This window comes from Cervus canadensis, chromosome 17, assembly GCF_019320065.1.
Source record: "Cervus canadensis isolate Bull #8, Minnesota chromosome 17, ASM1932006v1, whole genome shotgun sequence".
Taxonomy (NCBI): domain Eukaryota; kingdom Metazoa; phylum Chordata; class Mammalia; order Artiodactyla; family Cervidae; genus Cervus; species Cervus canadensis.
The window spans coordinates 4736293-4758657 of record NC_057402.1 but is presented as its reverse complement, the minus strand read 5'-3'; the positions used below and the strand labels follow the sequence as shown (position 1 = coordinate 4758657).

Genomic DNA, 22365 nt, shown 5'->3' with positions numbered 1-22365 from the left:
AGAGTTTCACTTCTTCTTTTCCTATCTGGATTCCTTTTACTTCTTTTTCTGCTCTGATTGCTGTGGCCAAAACTTCCAACACTATGTTGAACAGTAGTGGTGACAGTGGGCACCCTTGTCTTGTTCCTGATTTCAGGGGGAATGCTGGGTTTTAAAAAACCAGGAACGTACATGTGTAAGATCAGTGCACATATTCCAGAAATATATAAGCTCTTGGAATATTTAATTTTTGCAATACTGACATTATATATAGCGTATGGTATAATACATATTGCTGAGTTGTGTCCTATTCTTTGGGACTCCATGGACTGCAGCACACCAGGCTTCCCTGTCTTTCACTATCTCTAGGAGCTTGCTCAAACTCATGTCCATTGAGTCGGTGATGTTATCTAACCATCTCATCCCCCTTCTCCTCTTGCCCTCAATCTTTCCCAGTTTCGGGGTCTTTTCCAATGAGTTGACTCTTTGAATCAGGTTTCCAAAGACATATATATATATATTTATTATATATAACACATATTCATAATACATATGAATTTGAGCAAACTCTGGGAGACAGTGGAGGACACAGGAGCCTGGCGTGCTGCAGTCCATGAAGTCGCAAAGAATCAGATACGATTTAGTGACTGGACAACAGTAATATATGTATATATATGTTATATTTTGGGATGCTATATATATGTATGCATATAATGTCATTCTATTATGCAAACTGTTTTGAACCTTGCTTGTTTCATCTAAACATATGTTTTGAATAACTTTCCATGTGAGAACATACAGTTTTAACACATTGTCCATTTTTAAAAACTGTCATGGAACTGTTGAAAACATAAAATATGTTCATCTTAGGCCTGCGGCTCGATATATCTTTCTGTGTGCACACTCCTAATGCATTCCTTTTTCCGACAGATGAAAAATGATAATAATCATAATAATACCCTGAATGTGTTCCAGGCACTACTGTAAGTGCTTGGAGAACTTTCATTAAAGTTTACACACTGTTCCATTCTATGGGTGGTCAAGGGTAAACACAGCTGACATCGGCTAAAATGGTGAAAACAGGTATCATTCAGTCACTACAGACTGCAGGGGGAAAGCTGAGTTCTGCTCTGACTTATGCAGAGGTTACAGGTGTTTTAAAGAGAGGATGAGTGGGTCAGAAGGGGCATGTGGAGGGTGGGGGTTCAAGTGCAAAATCACCAAGGGTGGGTGAGTGCAGATCAGACTGGGCGGCTGGGTCAAACTTCTACCTCCATGGGAGCTGTATCCTTCCTTCTGAGTCCATTTCAAGGGAACGACTTTCAGGTCCTTGAGAAAGACACTCCTGGGCTGTAGGAGGTACCTGTTCGCCTCAAAGGGGCAGAGGAAGGTTCACAACTGCAAGCCCTTCTTAGTAAACGCTCTAGAAGGGAAGTCAGGGCCTGTGGTCAGGGATCGGCTGGAACAAATGGAAAATCCTCCTGGGGGAGTCCCCTGGCTTTCTCAGGCAGGTGTTTTAATAGGGAGGGGGGTCCTGGGGTCCTCCTAGGGATACTGCCTCATGCCACAGGACCCGGGCTGGAGTTTCATCATCTCTTCGTGCTGGGGTTTGGATGGAGCTGTTGTGTGCCAGGAGCTCTAAGTTCTCAGGATGCACCTTTATTTGCGAATAAGTTCTCTGTGGCTTCCACCACTTTTCACTGTAGAGAACAAGGCTCCTGTGACCATCTCAGGCTGACAGCCATCATTCTCTTCTGCAAGGGTTACTGGTGGCTAAGTGCCTAGAAGCCGACTTGCAGTGTGAAAAGCATGACATTTAGAAGATTTTTTTACAGATTTTTTTTGGGATGTGAATCGCTTTTAAAGTCTTTCTTGCATTTGTTACAATATTGCTTGTGTTTTATGTTTTGTTTTTTTTTTCGCTAGGAGACATGTGAGCTCTTATCTGTCCTGATCAGGTGAAGGGACCCCCTGCATTGGAAGGTAAAGTCATTTTTTAAAAAATTTACTTATTTAGTTAGTTGGCTGCGCTGGGTCTTCGTTGCTGCATGACGCCTTTCTCTAGTTGCGGCGAGCGGGGGCTGCTCTCTAGTTGTGATGCTCGGGCTTCTCCGTGTGGTAACTTCTCTTGTTTGCGGAGCACGGGCTCTAGGGACTGTGGGCTTCAGTCGCTGTGGCGCTTGGGTTTCATTGTCCCATTGCTTGTGGGATCTTCCTGGACCAGGGATCAAACCCACCTCTCCTGCAGTGGAAGGTGGATTCTAAACCACTGGGCCACCAGGGAAGTTCTCAAAATATTTTTAATATTTAATATTTTAAACATTACCCAACTGCCCTTCTAAAGAGTTATACAGGTTGCATATCCATCAACAATAAACGAAAATGCTCTCCCCCCCCGCCCCCCCCCACTGCAATGTGAATTTCTTTCTCAGCTCCGTGGTGACCAGCGTATCCCACCAGGGTGGCTGACTTTCCATGGATGAGCCCCCTTCCCTCTCAGAGCCCTTGTTTTCTCGCTGTGAAACGGGGCGAGGATACATCACAATTACAGCAGGTGCCATCTGCTGGGCTTCCTCTGCCTGCTTTAAATGATCATCTCTTGAATCCTCCCAAACACCTCCAAGGACTAAACCATTATCTTCATTTCACAGATGGGAGCCTGGAGGGCGAGGGAACTGGAATCGCAGCCCGAACTACAGGCTGCAGGACGCTTTTCTCCCTAGAGCCCAGCCTCGGAGGGCCAGCTGGAAAGCGGCCATGAGTGGATGGGTCCTCTGGCATCATCGGGACTGGGGAGCGTTACGGTAATCGCCTGCTCCTCAGAGCTTAGAGGGACGCACCCCAGGGAGGACCCATCAGAGGAAACTGATTCTTTTCCCTCCTTTATAGTGAGAGAAGGGCCAGCTTCCTCTTGTGAATTCTGGGTCATCACCTGTAGTGCCCTTGAAAGAGTAGGTTTCATGGAGAATTAATTCTATTGTTGTTCAGTCGCTTAGTCATGTCCGACTCTTTGCAACCTCATGGACTGCAGTACACCAGACTTCCCTGTCCTTCACTGTCTCCCGTAGTTTGCTCAAACTCATGTCCATTGAGTTGGTGATGCCATCCAACCATCTCGTCCTTTGTCGTCCCCTTCTCCTGCCTTCAGTCTTTCCCAGCATCCGGTCCAACTCTCACATCCGTTCATGATTACTGGAAAAACCGTAGCTTTGACTATATGGACCTTTGTTGGCAAAGTGATGTCTCTGCTTTTTAGTACACTGTCTAGGTTTGTCATAGCTTTTTTCCCAAGGAGAAAGGGTCTTTTAATTTCATGGTTGCAGTCCCCACCCGCAGTGATTTGAAGCCCAAGAAACTAAATCACAAAACCTCACTCCTGGAAGAGGGGGCAAGCAGGTGGTGGGAGGTGGGGCCTCCCCCCCCACCCCGCCCCGTGCGGCCAGAAAGAATCACAGCACTGGCCTCACTTTCAGTATAGCCTCATTGCACACTCAGGATTCACTGAGAAAATCCAGGGGATCAGAGAGCTCCTCCTTCCTCTACTTGCCGCAAACCTGTGCCTCTTCGTGGATTCCTCCTCCCTTCCTTCTCTTAGCGCTGCATCTCCTCGCGAGCATGCATATGTGCTCAGTCACTCCAGTCGTGTTCCTGTGGACTGTAGCCCACAGGCTCCCCTGTCCATGAGATGCTCCAGGCAAGAACACTGGAGTGGGTTTCCATGCCCTCCTCCAGGGGATCTTGGTGACCCTGGGCTTGAACCCGTGTCTCTTACGTCTCCCACTTTGGTAGGTGGGTTCTCTACCACCAGCGCCACCTGGAAGCCCCCTGATCCCCTTGCTGCCCCTCTTTCTGGCAGGCCTGCCAGGTCTGGTCAAGGGCCCGGGTGGGCAGGGGCGGGTGACAGATGAGAGTAGTGTTTGGATTCCCGTCGCCTGGATGAAATACCAGCTCTGCTCTGCTCAGGACGAGGCAGGCCACGTGCCCTCCGAGTCTCTGTCCCCGGGCTGCCTCCTGGGTCCGCGCACAGCCCGAGAGAGACCAAATGGACATTCCCCGTGGGTGGCACGCCGGCCATTCTCTGTGCAATGGGGTCCTGCAAGCCTTCTCCGGGCACCGCCCTTCCTCCCTCTGCCATCCAGCCTGACTCCCTGGCACGGCAGGGTCTTCTCCGCCGGGCACCCTGAGTCCCAGCAGCAGCAGAGACTTGGCACCCTCAGGCGGCTCCAGCCCCTCCCAGCCGGTCCTCACTCTTTTGCGCAGGAGCCCCCATTGGCCTTAGCTCTCGTCAGCTTGCAGGGTTTACATGTCACCTGCCTGTTCTAATCTTGTCGCTCACTGTGGGTAGAATCCTTTTCGGTTGCCCACCGCCCACGGGCTCAAGTCCGCATTCCGCTGGCCCTTGCACACATCTACAGCCTCATTTCATGACTGCTGTCCCTGGGCGGTCTAGTGACAGCATAGCCCAGCAGAACTTCAGGCCTCTCCCACCTCTGGGTCTTTGAGTGCATCCCTTAGCCTGAAATATTCTCCGCCCTCAGTGGGCGCAGCCCAGTGGGGTGCCCTGCAGTACCCCACCCTCTCCCTGCCCGGGTGCTGAAGTCTGTGCTGCTCATCCCCACCATCGCTGCCTGGCGCATCCCATAAACACCGATGGGATGAGGGCCAAAGGGTCCTCTTCCCCACGGCCGCCTCCTCCGGGAGCACAGCCCCTCTCGGGCGGGCATCCAGCCCTTTGTACCTTCATTCGCTTAATTGAGTGAGCAGAGTATCCCAGGGACAGAGCTGGGCGCAGGTGACATACGATGAAAAACAGGTGAGGTCCCTGTCTGGGGGTGGGGGCTCTTAACTGAGAAACAAAATTGCAAATTGTATCAGGGCTCTGAAGGAAAGGGGGTGGACTGAGAGTAAGGGGGATATCCAGTTCAATAGGGTGGTCAGAGAAGGCGTCTTTGAGGAAAAGACATGGCCATTTAGACCTGGGGGATAAAAAGAAGTCAGCCAGGCCACTTTGGGGATGGCATGGGCACGACAGCCTGTGCAAAGGCCCTGAGGCAGGAAAGAGGTAAGACTCAGACCAGTGATGGAACAGGTTGGCAGGAGTCAGATCAGGGGCTCTTGTTTCCATAGCAAGGAGTTCAGGCTTTAAATGTCTGGTGAAGCCGCTCAAGGGTTTTAAGCAAGAGGGTGAGGTGATCACCGTTTAAGATGCTCTGGAGAGAAGGCTGTCACACTGTCCAGGGGACGATGGAAGCCGGGGATGGAGGCCCAAGAGCGAAGTTTGGGTAAGGCAGATGGACAGGTGCACCTGGGAGGTGTGGCCTCCAGGATTTAAGACTCCAAGTGCAGGGAGAATCCAGGCTGGCTTCCGGATTTGACCAGCAGTGGTGGTGGCGCCGGTCCCTGGGATGAAGATAGCAGGGTCGTGGCTGGGAGGTGGCAGACAGGTGTGGCCCGTCCTGCAGCGCCGGCCCCTGTGTGTGGGGTCGAGACCGTCCCAGGCACCCTGAGGCCCCAGCACCCACACATGCACAGACATCTGTTGTTCAGAATTCTTTCCACTATCTTCACTCAGGTCACATCTTCACTCTTAGCAGCCTGGGTTTGATTTTTTTTTTTTTTTCTACTCAAATTTTGCAAGGTCAACGAGTGAAAAATATGGTACTTTTTTAAAAATAGAAAATGTGTGGTTATAAATGACTGAGCACTTCTGGTACATCCTGGATAATGGGCTGAAGATGATTCAAAATGCTTTTCCTAAATGTTCTGAGAAACTTGGATTTTAATATTTTGGGCTTCTCTTGTGGCTCAGCTGGCAAAGAATCCGCCTGCAATGCGGGAGACCTGGGTTTGATCCCTGGGTTGGGAAGGTCCCTGGGAGAAGGGGACAGTTACCCACTCCAGTGTTCTGGCCTGGAGAATTCCATGGACTGTATAGTCCGTGGGGTCGCAAAGAGTCGGACACGACTGAGCAACTTTCACTTTAATGTGGGCCTTATTTATTTATACGTGCTGTGCGGCTTGGGGGATCTTATTTCCCTGACCGGGGATGGAACCTGGGCCCTGGCAGGGAAAGCCCAATGCTAACCACTGGGCCACCAGGGAATTCCATGAGAATTTTTTTTTTTCACTCTGAAAATATTTAAATTTTCACTTGTTAAAAAACATTTCTATATGAAGCTCATTGCCTATCCTAAGTATTTCATTTTCCTAGAGAGATATTTAAAAAATTCACAACCTAGAAAGAATACAAGTGGCAGGCAACATAGAGGATGACCCACAAACACACAACTCCGAGGTGTCATTAGACGCGTGCGACGGGCTGGGTACCAGCATCCTCTAGTTTCATCTGGGCTTTCCCGTCTCTGGGTCTGCTTCATTCTCTGTAAAACAAGGGTTTTGAACTAGACCAGGGTTCCTAGAATTCCAGATTCCGCAGGTCTGGAGGCAGATCGACATTGCTGCCGTATTACTAATTTTTCCAGGGGGTGAGGGTCGCACACAGTAGTGCCAATTGTTGTCAAGTGGGGAATTACTAGGCAACTACTATTAATGTTCGTGCTTCATGAAGGCTTAAGTGTGGCGGAGAAGCCACAGTGTGGAGGAGAAGCATGTCGGGTGAAGGATAGCTTCCTGACCCAGGTGGCACAGTGGTAAAGAGCCTGCCTGTTGATGCAGGAGATGAAAGAGATGGGGTTCGATGCCTGGGTTGGAAGATCCCCTGGAGGAGGAAATGGCAACCCATTCCGGTATTCTTGCCTGGAGAATCCCATGGACAGAAGAGTCTGGGGGGCTACAGTCCGTGGGGTCACAGAGAGTCAGACACGACCAAGTGGGCATAAAGGGAGGCTCAGTGCCCTGGAGGACAGAGGAGCCCTCCGTCACGCCCAGCACTGTGTGAGCAGACAGGCGCAGACAGGCGGTGGGGAGCCGGGCACGGCCATCGGATCCGACACGGTTCCCGTGTCACCTTAGATGGGGCAGATTTGGGGTCTCAGATCATGTCGACAAGAGCAAGGGGCTGGGAATTGGGAGACGTGGCTTTTCTGCTCACCGGGCATCTGTGGACCTGGGTCTCCTCACCCATGAAGCACCTTTGCTTTGAGAGGAAGTCATGCCCGTCTCCGGGCTGGAGAAGAAAGATCTCAAGGGAGCGATCTTAGAGTTATTGGACTTCGTCTTGGTTTGGGCAGTGGTAACTTAGAGTTACTGGTAACTTAGAGTTACTGGACTGCGTCTTGGTTTGGGTAGTGGGCCTGCAGTGTTCATCGTGTTATGAATGAACGAGTGAAGTCAGGAAGCCTCTTTTGCCAGAGATCCCCACCCTGGAGACTCCTGGGCCCCTGCCTGGCTGGGCAGGTAACCAAGACGACTGGTTACCTAGACACCTCCCCTCCCCCCACTCCTTCGTTACCAGGATGCCCTCGCCGACCAGCCTATTCTAGAAGCCCAGGGAGCAGGGAACACGTTTCCCCCACGTTCAGACTCTGAGTTGAAGGGGAAAATGTAAAGCGAGGCATATTTTCAGGTTTATTTGATGTTGACATTGAATACAAGTCGCCTCTGGGCCACTCCCGGGTGTGGAGCTGTATCTCCCGGAGCAATGGAGCCTCCTCTTCAGTCTCCGTCCCTCTGCCGGGCAGCTCATGAGTCTCCTCTCTGGAAGCTTCCACTTCCTCAAGCGGCTCAGTCGGAAAGCAGGTCTCACAGTTCAGCCGGCAGCCCCTCCTCTTCCTGTCTCCACGTGCCTGTGTGGTGGAAGCAGTCAAAGGCCCCGCACACAGGTGCCACCGGGCCGCCTGCTCTGCCCCGTGCTGGCCGTGGCCGGGACGGTTAACCCACCTCTCTGTGCCTCCCGCTCATCTGTGAGGCGGCTGGGCCCCCAAGGGCTCCCCTTGCCCCGACACAGGTCTGCCCTTTGCTCCCGGCAGGTCACCTCTCAGCCCTGGGAACGTCCTGCCTGATAAGCGTGTCGGTGTTCTGTCTGGGGGCCTTGGGCCTCCCTGGAGAGTCTGTGCTGATGGTGGGATTGGGGGGGGCCGCACAGAATCAGCTCCATCTTTGGGGGGACTGGACGACCCTTGTCAGTTATGTCAGTGTGACTGACCCCCCGATGAAACTGGACACCAAGGCTGGGGCCACGATGGCCAGGAGGAGCCGGCGGGGAGGAAGGGAGAAGCCAGGTGGCGGGGAGGAGGGAGGTGGGGGGAGGAAGGGAGGAGGGGGGTGGGGGGTGGGGAGGAGCTGGGTGGTGGAGCGGGGTGGGGAGCTCCCAGCCGGTCCCAGACCACCCCACTGGCTCACGCATCTCTCCCTGCGCTGACTTCCATCTGGATCCATCTGGATCCTTCTGCTCATGCACCGTGGGGACAGCAGCTCCGCTCACTTCTGCGTGCCCTTCCGGGGAGTCGGGGAGCCTGAGGTGCTGATGTTGGGGTGCTGAAACTGGCAACAGCCCCCCCACCCATGGCCTCTGAGTGTCAGGCCGCCCTCGGGCTCCAGGAGGCCTGTTTTCTCCTCTGCCCGTCATACGAGAGGCCCCCACCTGCCCTGAGGTTGGATTTGGCTCAGTTTACCCTCCACAGCAGGCTCTTTACTCCAGTCTTTTTGAAACTCACAGAGAAACAATCCTGGAAGAAGCAACCTCTAGGTTTCCTAGCGGAAGCGTTTACCACGGAATCATCTGGACTCTGACCAAGAGAGGAAGCTTTAAGTCCATCCGCTGGACAGGAACACTTCCTGTGGACACCGCCTGCTGTGTGCTCACCGGGGAAGTTCTGAGGAGCCTGCCTTCAGCGAGGTCCGAACACCCTGTGTCCCCTGGGGCTCTTTCCCCTGCTCGGCCGGAGTGGAAGCTTCCACTCACAGCCCTCCCTCGTGGGCCCTGGGGCTGCAGGAGGCCGTCACAGTTGCCCTTAAATTGACCGGGAATTTGAGAGATTTCTAGCAAGTGCACTCGGAGAGGGCAGTGAAGACTCACAGGGTCCCCGCCCGGGAGAGTGCAGCCTCAGGCCGACTCCTCCAGGCTACCTTTGGTGCCGGGCCGCCCTGTCCTGCCCCTTGATCAATGCCAACCCCCTGGCGCATATTCTGACTCTGCGTGTGCTGCTGGTGTGAGCACGTCGGGGGGTGTGTGTGTGAGGTGGGGAGAGGGGGTGCGGGCACGGGACGGCCCCGTCTGAGGACACAGCCGCTCCGGCAGCTGCACCAGTGCTGAAGGGCCGTCACACCGGTACCCTCCGCGGTGGGGCGCGGCCTGGGTGCGTCTCCAGAACGGTCACCAGACAGGCGGGGACGTCCCCAGGGTGGTCGCCGAGCCCCGCTCCAGGAGCAACTCCGGCACTGTTGTCGGTGGGGGTGGGGTGGGGTGGAGAGGAGTCACAGGGACGTTTGACTGACAAGGAAACGGAGGGGCCTGGGTCACAGCTCACCCGCGGGGGGCCTGAGGAGGGCGAGGCTGTCCCCATGACTCCAGGCAGCGGCTGATCCTGGGCGACTTTTCTGTAACCGCACCTGTGAGGACAGGGAGCCCCCGGGAAGATGAGGGGGGATCAGCTGGGACCCCAACTCCTCCTCAGCCATCCTCCTCTGCGCTCAAGGCTTTAACGGCCCTTCAAGAATCATTTTAAACCTCACGGTTAGGGCTCAGATAATTCCATTCCATTTCTATACACTGTTCTGACTCACATTTGCCTACTCGCTAAACGAGCGGTGGTCATTAAAAAAGTCATCTCTACTTTTTTTCCGTTAGAGAAGCAAAAAAAAAAAAAAAAAGAGCTTATGGAAGGCTCGGGGAAGACAGGGCTGTGGTGGACGGCAGGGTAGCCACCCAACCTGTGTTGAGCGAGGGCCTTCCAGCCCGCCCCTCATCGTCACCCGACAGCAATCGGCACCGGCTTGCCCAACACCATGGCTGAATTTAGCGTCATGATGAGCAGTAAAAGTCACAGGTTCTTTATTTAGTCCATATAATACACCATTTTTTAGAGTTTTTCTTCTTTGAAAATTAGATAAAAGAGCATATTAAATGGCAAGTGTATGAAGTTTGTCCTCATAAACAATGTCAAAACGAAAAGTTCTGAATTACAAAATGTTAAAAAATATGTAGGTACTTAACATTTCACTAAAGCATAAAGTTACAGATATTCTCTAAAGAAAAATAATTGTGCCACTTACCTATTTTTGCTGTTTCTATGAACTTTTTTTTATTCTGTACATAGGACATTTTGTACAAAATATGAAGTCTACATTTTTATTACTCATTACCATAAAACAAAGATACAATGTATGTACAATATTAAAAGGAAGCCATACTAAAGCCGCACTAAAAAGACACTCGGAATAGTGACATTTCTGATGTACAGATACGTTTTGGAAAGAGTGAAGATGCCAAACGCAGAACTTTATGAAGAAAAACAGTCACCAGTTTATTTTCAATGCAGTACTTTTGAAATCAATTTGGTACAGAATAAACAGTGTATCTATGTAATAATATGTAAGCTGAACAATTACACAGGGAATCTGAGTTCTAACTAGGAAAACTTTAAGAGGCCAAAATATTAAATAATACTCTCATCAAAGAAAATCATTTTCTCTCAAAACCTTTTTTTTTTTCTTTCCCTTTTTGGTGAATGTTTGTCTTCAATAAAGAGCAGAAGGAAAACCTAGACAAAAAGATGTTCCTAAATGCTGAGCTTTCCACGTCACCCAGACACCGAGGTTTTGGTTTTTTCCCTCGGGCAAGAGAGGCTTCCCAGAGACCTCTCGGGGACACGCCGAGAACATCCAAGTTGCGGGCATCTGAGCTCCGTCAGCTGAAGACGGAAGTTCAAACAATGGTTTATCGAGATACACAAGACGCTGCTTTATACAGTGAAAAGCACCCTTTTTCCCTCAAAAGGAGAAGGCATCTGAACTTTTTTTAAAATGATAAATTTCATAATGGCAAAGTGGAGGCAAAGTGTCAAGTTTCTCAGGAAGGTTTCTCCTCCCGCTTTCAGCTGGGGCGGCCTCCCAATTGACTACCTGCTCCGAACACAAGGGGTCCGCTCCCTCCAAGTGACAGGACCCAGGGAGATACACGCCGTCGGGGGTGGGGGGCAGGCGGTTTAAGTGAGACCCACAGGCAGGAGGCTCTGAGCTGCACAGGGAACCATGTCCGCTCCGCTCCTCACAGGGTCTGAGTGGGTCCCCCCAGACCTTGAGAGAGAGAGAGATCCTGACGGAAGCCTTTGAAGCATCAAGACATTTAACATCAAGTTATAGCATCTTACGCCAGAGACACAGGAAACTAGAATCACTGGTTGAGGGCAGCGGTATGCATCTCAAATAGCTTTCGAGCAGGATAAGTCAGTCAAAATACTGGCCACCAGGAGAGACATCAAGAACAGAGCCTTAAGTGTAAAGATTTTTCTCCGCGTGCTGGTCCATTGAAAACAAAGAGCTTAATACATGCAAGGAAGTCTGAAATATTTAGCAGCATTGAAGACCACTGAAGACTCAGACGCTGTATTTTCCTTTGAGGCATCGACTAAGGTGTCTTCTTTGCAATAGAGACTCCTTGGAGGCCGTCGCTGCTCAGCTGCTGCCGCCTCCGTGAAGCCCTGGGGACTGCACCATGGGAAGCGGGCAGGGGTTGCTTGCCCACGGCGCTGATTCTGTGACTTCTGCCCAAAGATGGCTGTGGCCTGCCTCAGGCCGAGAGCTGGCCTCACTCAAGATGATTCCCTTCTGACTTTCTACAAAGTGTGGAATTCTCAGAGAATTTTATCAATTGAAGAGTCTCATTCAAGGGTAACAAACGTGTTAAGTAGAGAAAAATCATCTGCAAAGTAAGACATTGAACGCACCACTTTAAAGTTCCAATTCCAGGCAAGAGAAAGCTATTTTTTTTTTTAAACAAATTTCTCCTATGAGCTCACTCCCGGGACCCTGGTGCTGGACCACAGACCTGGAAATATGGCTTTTGTGACACGCAGAAGCAGCAGGGCGTGGTGCGCACGGCACTGGTCAGAGTAAAGTGATACCTCGGGAAGACACAGCGGCGAGGACGGTCACGTCACTTTCCCAGCGAGCTGTGTTAAGATCAACAGCATGGAACCACCTCGAGGGGATTAAAAACAAAAACAGACCAAAAAAAAAAAAACCAAAAAACCACCCAGAAAGAAAAGAAACTGCTGGCATAACAATCTGAAGGGCTGTACAGTCTTAAAAAATAGGTGACGCTCTTTTACAGTGTTCCTTTGATTTGAAAACCATTGGTATTCTCATAGGACCCACCTATCCTAAATGATCGCAAATCCCATTTGGGGAGAACGTGAAGGTGACGACTGGGGTGCTTTCCTTAGCTCTGATTTTGGGGAACCGTCTTACATGGGACCGTGCGGGGACCCCGGGGGTGGGGGGGTGGCGCGCACGGCCTGGGCGGCCACCATTGTTTGAACTCCTAGTCTCGAGCCGAGGCAGAAGGACGTGATTGCCTACAGACGGGGTTGGAGAAAGCTTGGACTTGAGTGTGACTGACTGGTATGGCACACGGAGTGTGTCTTCGCTCCGGGCGGGCGCGGGGGCTAGCGCCCGTCCTGGGGCTCTGGCTCCTCTGCGCGGCCGTGGGCCTCCAGGGTGCTCTTGGCGTGCAGGTCCTGGGGAAGCTCGGACTTGCGGCGCGCCAGGGGCCGCTCCTTCTTCGGGTCCTTCTGTGCCTGCAATGGAAACGCACGGCGTTGGCGACAGACCGGGCGACCCGGAGGTGAGCTCGCTCTGCTCTGAGCTGGCACAGCCCACGCTCCGGGGCCCCCCTGAGGACTCCGGACGCCCAGAGGGCGGGGTGGCCCTCACCCCCGCAGTGACCGAGGGGGGACGCCTCGTCTATTAAGAGATAACCCAGGGACCGAGTGCGCGGTGTTGGCATCGCGGTCTTCTAAAAGGTGCAGTTTTGCCCAGGGTATTGGATACCTCTGTTTTGCAAATTCATCAGCTTTAGTACATCTCATAAATGGCAAAATCTTCCTAGTTCATAAAATGTCACCGAAACCATTTTATGGTTGTGTCCCTTACAGAGGCATTTCAGGAAGTCGAAATTTCCCTTGGAGGTAGATAAAAAGAAAGAATGAACAACACATTTAAACTGGACTCAAAGCCAGCAACAGGTCTAAAACTTCTATTAAATTTGAAAAAAGATACTTAAAATGAGAGGTATTAAGTAGGTCATGTAGGGGGAAAACCTTCTAGAACTTAGAAAAACTATACATTTAATTATCTACATAAAATTTCCTAACATTAAGGGTACGATATAAGACTCCCCTCTCCATTCCATTTTTTCCCTAAACTTAGGACATTTTGGTCTTACTAGGGGAAAAAAAAGAAGGAAAAAAATTAAATGAGCCCCTGTTTGCATGGGGATTTAGAGAATTGTGTCTGCAGAGAAAGGGTGGTCTGAAATACGGGGAGTTTAGATACCAACAGCATCCATTTCCACGAATAATAGTTAAATTATTCAATTTTGAAGTAGGGCCATTGCATCAATACCAGTATATCTGAAACAAAACAAGAAGCCATCAAAGTCACCGTATGTACCAAGAGGCAGCCGGTTTGTGAGGAACTTTGACAAGAACCACAACTTCCTTTTTAAGTGTCTCCAGCAAAAGGGAGATGGTACTTAAATAGAAGTACTCCGGTGGTGCTGAGCAAACAGCTACCAGAAAACACTTGTACTAAGTCAACCACTTGATAGCAAAAAGCACACATCTCTGACACTCCCCCGAGTGGCCAGCTTGCCAGCACCGCTGGTATGATATGCAAAGGATGCTTCTCTGTGCTTTAAAAAAAATATTCAGGGGCTTGCAGAAACCATATATGAAAAGTGCAGTTTTGCAGAGCTACTATTTCTTAACGGTTCTTTGCAAATTTATCTATGAAAACCATAGCAATGTCAAGGTTTGGAAAGAATTTTGTGTCACATCATTTTAGGATTGTTTCTAGAAATGTTATTTGGTTATTAAGGTTCATTTATGGCTAAAGGCAGGAATTCTGATTTTCTGTCCCGGAAACTGGTGTAAGATGGCTTCAGGACCGCCAGCACGTCGGGAGACTGGAGGCCCCAGTCCCCGAGGGGCTGCCCGTCATGGTCACGCCCCTTGTAAAAGTGCTCGCATCGGTGAAGCCTGTTTGCCTTCGACCCAGGAGAACCTCAGAGGGAAATTCCACCCTGAATTTTATGTCCGTCCCATGTTGAGTTGTAAATCAAGGCAAAGTGAAGCAAAACAAAAGCATTTCAGATACTTGAAATATTTAATAACTGCCGCCGACAGGCATTCCAAAGAGAAGAAACATTTTCATAGAAAAAGGCGATAGTAAAAACCTGGGAGCTGCAAACCAACAAATGCAAATTGAGAAGGCAAATGTGACCAGGGAAACTTCTGGAAGGAGAGAGAGAGAGTGAGGGACCTGCTGAGTCTTCCTATGTAACCATTTAAAACCAGGGTGTAAAGCAGAGAGCAGTTACACAAGCCACAAAGGTTAAAAAAAAAAAATCAGAAACATGGGCGGCAGGAGAGAGACGTCATGCAGACGGTCACCCTGGACGAGTGACCCTGGTGGAGGGGTGTGCTGGTAAGCATGGTGTTGATGGTGGGGTGGACAAGACAGATGGAAATGCTGCCCTGGACACCTCCGCGGAGATGGGAGCCGGAAAGATCCGGTCTCTGTCCACAGCGGGACAGCAGCTCTGAAAGGCCCAATCTATTCAGGAAGTGGGGAGGCAACATCAGGGTGGGCGCACGGTAAGAGTGCACGCTTTCACTACTTAATTTAGGACAGAACTCATCAAAGTCTCCTGAGGGACCAGATTCCTTTGTCTTCACCATCACAAGCTGGAATGACAGGGGGAAAAAAGGGAAAATACTTCATGTACACAGCATTGTCAGTTCTTTTCCTAAATATAGAAAAAGCCTTATAAATACACTTCTACGTACTGAGTGAGGAATACCTTCACTTCCCACCTTCCGTCTTTCTACACCTTCCTTAACTGCATGCTCGACACTGCTTTCCTCCCGACCGACTGTTAAAAATGAGAATTGCACAACATTTTAAATGTCTCTGATATATGAACGTCATTCACACGAACTTTACTAGCTCTCTTTGGAGGTTCTACATAGGGTTACACAGTTTTCTCAGAAGAAATACAAACCACAGTTCTGACGGGTAAATACGTAATTGAATTTCTCCGCAGAATCCCAACCCCGTACGCTGCACGACCAGTAGGGTCCCCTCCGCTGCAGAAGAGGCTCCTGCACTGCTGCCGTTTACCTCACGTGAGCTGTGAGCCCACATTCAAATTACTTCAAAGAAGTGTGGAGTTATTTTGGAAAAATAAACCCAGCTGAAAATAAACTGAAAGGGGCATCGAGAATGTTCAAATGACTAAATATAAAAACTGAAAAGCCTAGTTTTCAGCATAACCTCTTAAGTCTGTTTGGTCTCCGAATGATGAATATAGATTTCCCCTGCATCTCAGTTATCTTCTCTTTGCTTTAACGACAGTGTTTTTGAGGATTTCAGGAATATGACTCCAAATACTTTCAAACTGACAAGAGCCTGTCATATCAAATATTATAGCTAAGAGACTGCACTATAAATTTCTTCATCTAGGTAGGTTGCTATTTGGGGGGGGGGGGAGGAGTTCAACTGATCCATAGAAATCCATATTAAGTCTTGAAGTTGGGTGGTGTTAGTCTTCCAACATTATTCTTTATTCAGAGTTATCTTAGCTATTCTAGGTTCTTTGCATTTCTGTATCAGTTTTAGAATTAGCTGGTCAATGTCTTTAAAAAGAGAAGGGGGACTGTTGGGATTCTTGACTGGGCTGCATTAATTTGGGAGAGAACCGACACCTTAATAGCACAGTCTTCCAACCCAGGAATAAGATCCATAGACATTTAAAGGTAACGTGGGGCGGTGGGGAAGGGAGAGTTTTGTAGCAATGTCAATTACACAGAAAGCTCCGTCATATCATCTAATTTCAAGAGTTTCATGAAAATAAACTGGCAAACAAAGAGCTCTCCGAGAGACGCCCTGTCTACACCCGTGACTCAGGACTAGGGAGTGGATGAGCAGAGAGGCTGCTTCCTTGCCCACCATGCAGGGAGGCGGAGGAGACACGCCCCCCACACGCCCTCCAGGGGCCGCCGGAAGATCAGCCAGCTGGGAAGGAGCAGCCACTGCGGAAATACTGACTTTCAAAGGCAGTCTTTCTCAAGGCGAGAATGCTGTTTTGTGCTCTAAATCCCCTACAGAGTGGGTCCTGAGTCAGAAATATACCCAAAGGTCGCACGGTTATGTAATATGTTCATTATACTTTGGGAGTAGTCTATCCTCTTCCTGGGTTTAATTATCAAGTCAAATGACATCCCCCAAAGAAAACCCCTCCAGCCCTAAAATACTTAGCGTATCAGGACTGGCTTGTAAGCTGCTGGTTTCCCTTTCTGTGTTGTCGGGCCTGGGTGACCTAAAGACCACCGTGCGGGCAGACTGAAGACCACCCACGGGCAGGCTTGGCGGCAGGAGGGACGCTGACATTCACGTCCTCTGGCTGCCTGCAGTAATGATGCCAGCACTCATATTTCTAGCCCACCCGAGGCTGTAAAATCCAAACGGCGATCAAAGAAATGACTTCAAATTCCAAGTTAAAAAGAAAAATCAAAACTTAGTAGGAAAATTAACACCCCCATAAGACTGAGAAAAAAGATAAAGGTTTTCGTTTTTTTTCATTCAGGCTATTCATTGCTAAGAATATTGTGAGGAAATGATGGAATCCAAACTGGATTAAGTAAAAAATGCATCACTGATGTTTTTCCACTGTAGTTTCAGTGTTTGCATCCACCTGCCTTTATCTTAACCTGAGGTCAAGAGCTAGCCGGGCAGGAGGGGGCATGGGTGGGTCCGGCAGCCCCGTGAAAAGGGGGTCTGGGCCCCTGCTGCCCGGTTGGAAGACAGTGCCGGCCACACAGGTAATTGCAGACTGTCTAGCAGTCACGCTGAAAAGGTGAAATGCAACAAATGAAAATTATTTGCATCACATTTATTATTAAAGCCAGTATGTCCAAAACAGTAGCATTTCAACACCTTGTCAGTAACAGAGAGCTATGTATGAGGGCTTCCTAGGTTCTCTTCTGTGTACTACGCCTGGGAGTCCCCTGGGTGTGTTGTTGGCCACAGACGGCCACGGGTCATGCGCGCCTCTTGGCTGCTGTGTGGGGCCGTGCGGTCTGGATGGCCCTGAGAGTGTGCCCGTAGTGACGTCCGATCCTGTCTAGTCAGGAGGGGGACACAATTTACTTGAATGAAAAACAAGAGTTTAAAAGAAAAAAAAAAGAACCCTGAGCTCAGGCTGACCATCTCATCTCAAAACCATTTGCATTCAGAGTGCGGCTTAATTTTAGCCTAACTTGTTTTTACATTTCAGGATTGTAGCGCTGGGATTCTTTAGGAATTCTTACGCAGCTCAAAGGGGATTCCAGTTTCAGAGTCAGAAAGGGCCATGTACCCAGATTTGGGGACTTATCAGCTGCCTGGGCTGAGAGCGGGAGGCACCGTCAGAGACATGTGGCAGCTGAGGCGCTCCTCACAGGCAGGGGCTCCACCCGCTACCCTCTGCAAAGCCTAAATCGTGTCTGCTCTCGATTCAGCGACAGGAGCCTTTCTATGGACCAGAGGTGATCTGAATACGCATCTCTGTGAAGTGGAAAGAAGACCACCTGAGTGTGAGTACTGCCTGAGGGACCCAAGAGAGCTCGTAGTGAGCAGGACCCTGCTGTTGACAGGACGAGAGCTCTGCCCTGCGTCCTGGGGCCCCGGGGGGCTGGCAGGAGCTCTGCGGAGAAGTTAAAGGGGCCGGCCCTGGGCCAGAGCAGGAGCCAGAGGTGGGCAGAGGGCGCACACGGGGCAGACATGACCGCAAACCTTCTGAGCTCTTGCTCTAGCTATGAGCTGACTTGCAGTTAAGAGCTGGGATCATTACTCTTAAGAGTAAACGTAGAAAATACATTTCAGGCACGTATTAACCCTTAAAAACTGTTTCTACTAACTTGACCTAAGATGGACGGATGGGATGTTTCCCGTAAGATGACCAACGTGTAAGTTTCCACGCTATCTTACACGGGAGGCGCCGCGGTCCGCCACGTGGCTAAAATCGCACACACGTATTATGAGCAAGTCTCTAAGGGGCGCGGCCAGCTGAGCTCTGCGCGCTTTTACCTGGCGAGCCTCTTCGTTCACTGTCTTTCTCAGCATCTGCACATCTTCAAATAAAGGCCCATCTGTCTCCATTGCCACCGGGACGCTGATGGTGCTCGCTTGACTATACACTGCATACTGCAATGCAAAGCGCGGAGTCACTCTCGGCCAGCGCTCGGGGTGGGGTGGCTCCAGGGCTCCGCCGCCCTCCCCGGGGCCCTCCTGAAGGAAGCCTCTGTGCGGGATGAGCCTGAGCCTGGCCTACACCTGCCCACCTGCGGGCGGGGACAGCAGCGCAGCCGCCTTGGTTCCAGACTCTCCCAGCCCTGGGCCACAGGACACCTGCCCTGAAGCCTTGGCCTTGATGCCCTGGGCCTGCTCACGGGGACCGCTTCCCATGGAAACCTGCGCCTCCAGCCCCCCACCTCTGCACCCGGCCTTCGGGCCTCATCATGCCTTCCCCACGTCCACGTCACCCTCACTCAGGTCCCCGTTTGCTCCACATTCTCCAGACTCGCCCCAACCCCAGCACAGATCACACCCGCCCTTTGACGCACACACTCTGTTCTCCTCCTGGACGACGCAGTCTCAAGCGGTTCCGCAGCTCACACCTCACCCTGCCGGCCTGGGCGGCCCTGCGGGGGTCCCAGTGCACCCACAAGCCAGTGGGGTCCCGTCGGGGCACCCGGGGATGCTGCTCTCCCCGGGCTCCAGGCCAAGTCAGGCTCTGGTGTGAAGTGAAGTGAAGTCCGCTCAGTTGTGTCCAACTCTTTGCGAGACCGTGGACTGCAGCCTGCCAGGCTCCTCCATCCATGAGATTCTCCAGGCAAGAGTACTAGAGTGGGTTGCCATTTCCTTCTCCAGGGGATCTTCCTGAACCAGGGATCGAACCCGGATCTCCCACACTGCGGGCAGACGCTTTAACCTCTGAGCCACCAGGGAAGCCCTGGTGTGAGCAGGATGGTTTCTGACTTTGCTTCTGAGAGTGTGACTGGTGGGTGGTGGTGGTGAGCGTGCCTCACAGGTGGCGGAAAGGCCTGACTGTCCTTAGCACCCAGCGTCCACTCGTGTGTCTGCTGCAAGCTGGGTGCTACTCCGAGTACAAGCTATAATGTGAGTGCTAGAAGCCTCTCGACTGAAGGATTTCCGAGGTCCTTATGCTAACCCACCGAGGCTCCGGGCCGGTGGGGGGGTGGTTGATTCACACTCCCCGCCCCGCAACGTGCCCTCCTATCTGGGTGGAAGGCTCTCCAGCCCACAACAAGCCCCTCCGCCTGGGCTGGGGGCCTGGACCCCTGGCCACCTGCCTCCCTCCCACCGGGCAAGCACCCGAGAGAACCGCTCAGCTCTTGGGGGCCCTTCTCCTCCGGACCCCTCAGGCCTGGGCCTTGCCTCTCTGACAGGACAGTGGGCACCAGGCTGTGGGTGACCTTGTGCCCATGTGCTGACCACCATCGGCCCGGAAGCCGCCCACCCCCTCCCGGGCCTGGGGCGCCGGCCAGCCCGGCTCCTCTCTCCTCTGCCGCGGCTTGGAAGACAGAACTGTCCCTCCTCATGCCCCCCGAGGGTCTCGCAGATTCCCGCCCTCAGCCTCCTTGCTGTCCTGGGAAAACAGGCTGCCCCCTCGAGGAAGCCACCTCCTCGGGTCCGATTCCCCCACTGTGACAGGCGCCCAGGCCCCTCGGCGCCCCCACCTGCCCTGGCCAGCAGCGACGCGTCCACATGTGTCCACAGGCGCCCCGGAGCACCCCAACGAGCTTTCTGAACACCGGAGGGGATCAAACCCACGGACCCTGCTGCCTCTCCAGCTTCGGCCCTGACTCAGACCACGCCCAGCCCCTCCCCGACGACGACACCCATCCACGAGCAGCTCGGCCTCCCAAGCGGTCCCATCCTGTCCTGACCCCCGGCTGCCGAAGCACCCCCAGCTTAGCTGAGAAGCGTTGGCCCCACCTGCAGGCGGCCCAGCGCTCCTGGGGGGCTGAAGTCCTGGTGGTGTGGGGACACCCGGCTGTGGCCACCCTATCCCCAGCCTTCCTCTACGTGTCCCTCTAAAGGCGCTACCAGACCCTCCCCAGCATCACCCCGTGTGTGTGTCACCTGCCTGTCTGGGTCCTCTCTGCTCCCACCTGGCTCCCCTCCTTGACACTGGGCCCCGTCTCAGGCCCATCTGTGTATCCTGGGACACGCAGTTGGCACCATTGGCTGAGAGAGGAGGGGGCCTCATGCGACTTGCCCTGCAGGACTCAGGCTGGGCGGGGCAGATAGGGAGGTGGTGCGTGGGGTTCAAAGCAGTATTTCAGCTTTCGGCCACGCCAGGAGAAAATCGGTGCTCCATGCAGAACCCACCGACGAGCGGCTGTGTGAAGGCAGCGCGGGGCTCGGGGCAAAGAGAAGTTCACACGAGGATGCTAGGCAATGTCTGCAGGAAGTCGGGGTCACTAGCAGGCTCGGGGCGGCGAGGGGGGTGGGCACGGGGGTCTCACCAGGAATAAAAACCTTCCCCCGCCCGCCGAGGCTGACGCTCTCAACAGGTGGGAGAGGGAACGCACATCCCCAGAGAGGCTCGTCTCCCACAGGAGAGGCAGGCAGCCAGGTCCTGCGCCCCGGGCCTGCCACGCATCGTCCTCTCGCTGCTGACGGACAGAACACAGAGCCACGGCCGCGTCTGAAAATCACAGAGGTGCGCCTGGTCTGCATGTCACGTGCTCCCCGCAGAAGGGAGGCGAGCGTTAAACCGATGTATGGCTTCTTTTGGTGGATTAGGAAAAACACCGTCACGTTAGAAACCTTCCGTATTTCACAACTTTACAAAACTGAATTACGTCTGATGTTAAAAACACCCTAATGCAAGCTGCCACAACTGCTAAGACAAACAACCCGAATCCCGAAGGACCACAGCTTTCCGAACCCAGCGGCCTACACGGGGACCTGCTGTCACATCTCAGGGCGGATGGGGCCTGGCTCCGGCAAACCCCAGGCTCAGCACCAGGCAGACTGCTAGAGTCCCCACCGTGAACAGGGGGAGGGCTGGGGACCACCTTAAATGAGGAAGTTGCTGAACCACTTCTCAGTCGGCAGGTTCCAGCTGCAGCGTGAGCCTGCAACCACCCAACTACCTACTTTCATTACAGAAATAGAAAGCAAACTGTATTATCCACAAAATTATTTACTGTTTTTGGTTGTTATAAATGGCAAGCAGTGATTCAGTTCAGTTCAGTCGCTCAGTCATGTCCGACTCTTTGCGACCCCATAAACCGCAGCACGTCAGGCCTCCCTGTCCATCACAAACTCCCAGAGTACACCCAAACTCATGTCCATTGAGTCGGTGATGCCATCCAACCATCTCATCCTCTTTCGTCCCTTTCTCCTCCTGCCCTCAATTTTTCCCAGCATGCTTAGAATTTAGAAAACATTTTCTCTCTCTTGAGAATGAACAGCGAGCACCAAGGCCCTGATTTCCAGCCCTGAGATCCTAGCCCATGAAGTATTTTCCGTTTCAGACAGTGAGCGGTGGACTGCAGTGTTGGGAGGGGCCGGGCCAGGGTGGAGGGTCTCACACACAGATGAGGGATGGGGCGGTGCTCGGCCCCAGGCTCCGCAGCACAAACGAGGTGCACCCGGGCAGAGCCCACCCCACGGACGCTGCTAACACAGACGCCGTGACACAGAGCGGCCAGAGGAGGGAAAATGCGATGGATGAACATTCAAGAAAGGTTCAGAGACAGGGGAATGAGGATGATATATATATATATATATATATATGTTAGCAGGATCTCCCATGGGGTTTATTCCTATTTTCCAGGTAAAACAAATAAAATCAGACCCTCTGATCTGTACACATTTCACTTGTTTTTCAAGGGTGTGTGTGACGGGGGCCCTGATGACCTTGACTGGTCCCGAGGCCCCATGTGACCTCAGCACGGGTCCGTCAGAACAGAGCGAGGCAGCCGGGCACCCCGTCAGGCTCGGCCCGTCCACCCACATGCCCCAGACACATGGCTTTACAACAGACGTCAGCCAGTATTTTAACCTGATGTTCAGCATAGATTCTGTTCTTAAAAGCATACACCCATAGCCATCTGCCTCAACCAACTACTGCACAGTTTCACAGTAATCTTAAAACAGCACTTCTGCATAAGCGCGTGGAATATAGAC

General features: G+C 52.0%; 1 protein-coding gene and 1 long non-coding RNA gene across 9 annotated transcripts in view; one reads left to right on the top strand and one right to left on the bottom strand.

The window, feature by feature from the left end:
* LOC122454739 overlaps positions 1 to 8757 on the top strand; it is a 14736-nt gene extending 5979 nt beyond the window's left edge. The window contains exons 2-4 of the long non-coding RNA XR_006273512.1: positions 1906 to 1962; positions 2631 to 2783; positions 8597 to 8757. This is a non-coding gene — a long non-coding RNA (uncharacterized LOC122454739). The remainder of the gene's footprint in view (positions 1 to 1905; positions 1963 to 2630; positions 2784 to 8596) is intronic.
* Positions 8758 to 9909: 1152 nt separating this feature from the next.
* The window catches only part of PPP2R5C (protein phosphatase 2 regulatory subunit B'gamma), a 137239-nt gene continuing 124783 nt past the window's right edge, over positions 9910 to 22365 (bottom strand). For 2 of the 8 annotated variants that reach the window (XM_043489261.1, XM_043489266.1), the window contains 2 exons: positions 18229 to 18345; positions 9910 to 12677 (listed from right to left, as the gene is read on the bottom strand). In XM_043489261.1, the coding sequence (XP_043345196.1) occupies positions 12546 to 12677; positions 18229 to 18345 (249 nt within the window). In that variant the 3' untranslated portion in view covers positions 9910 to 12545. The other 6 variants (XM_043489260.1, XM_043489264.1, XM_043489265.1 and 3 more) reach the window with 4 other exon arrangements.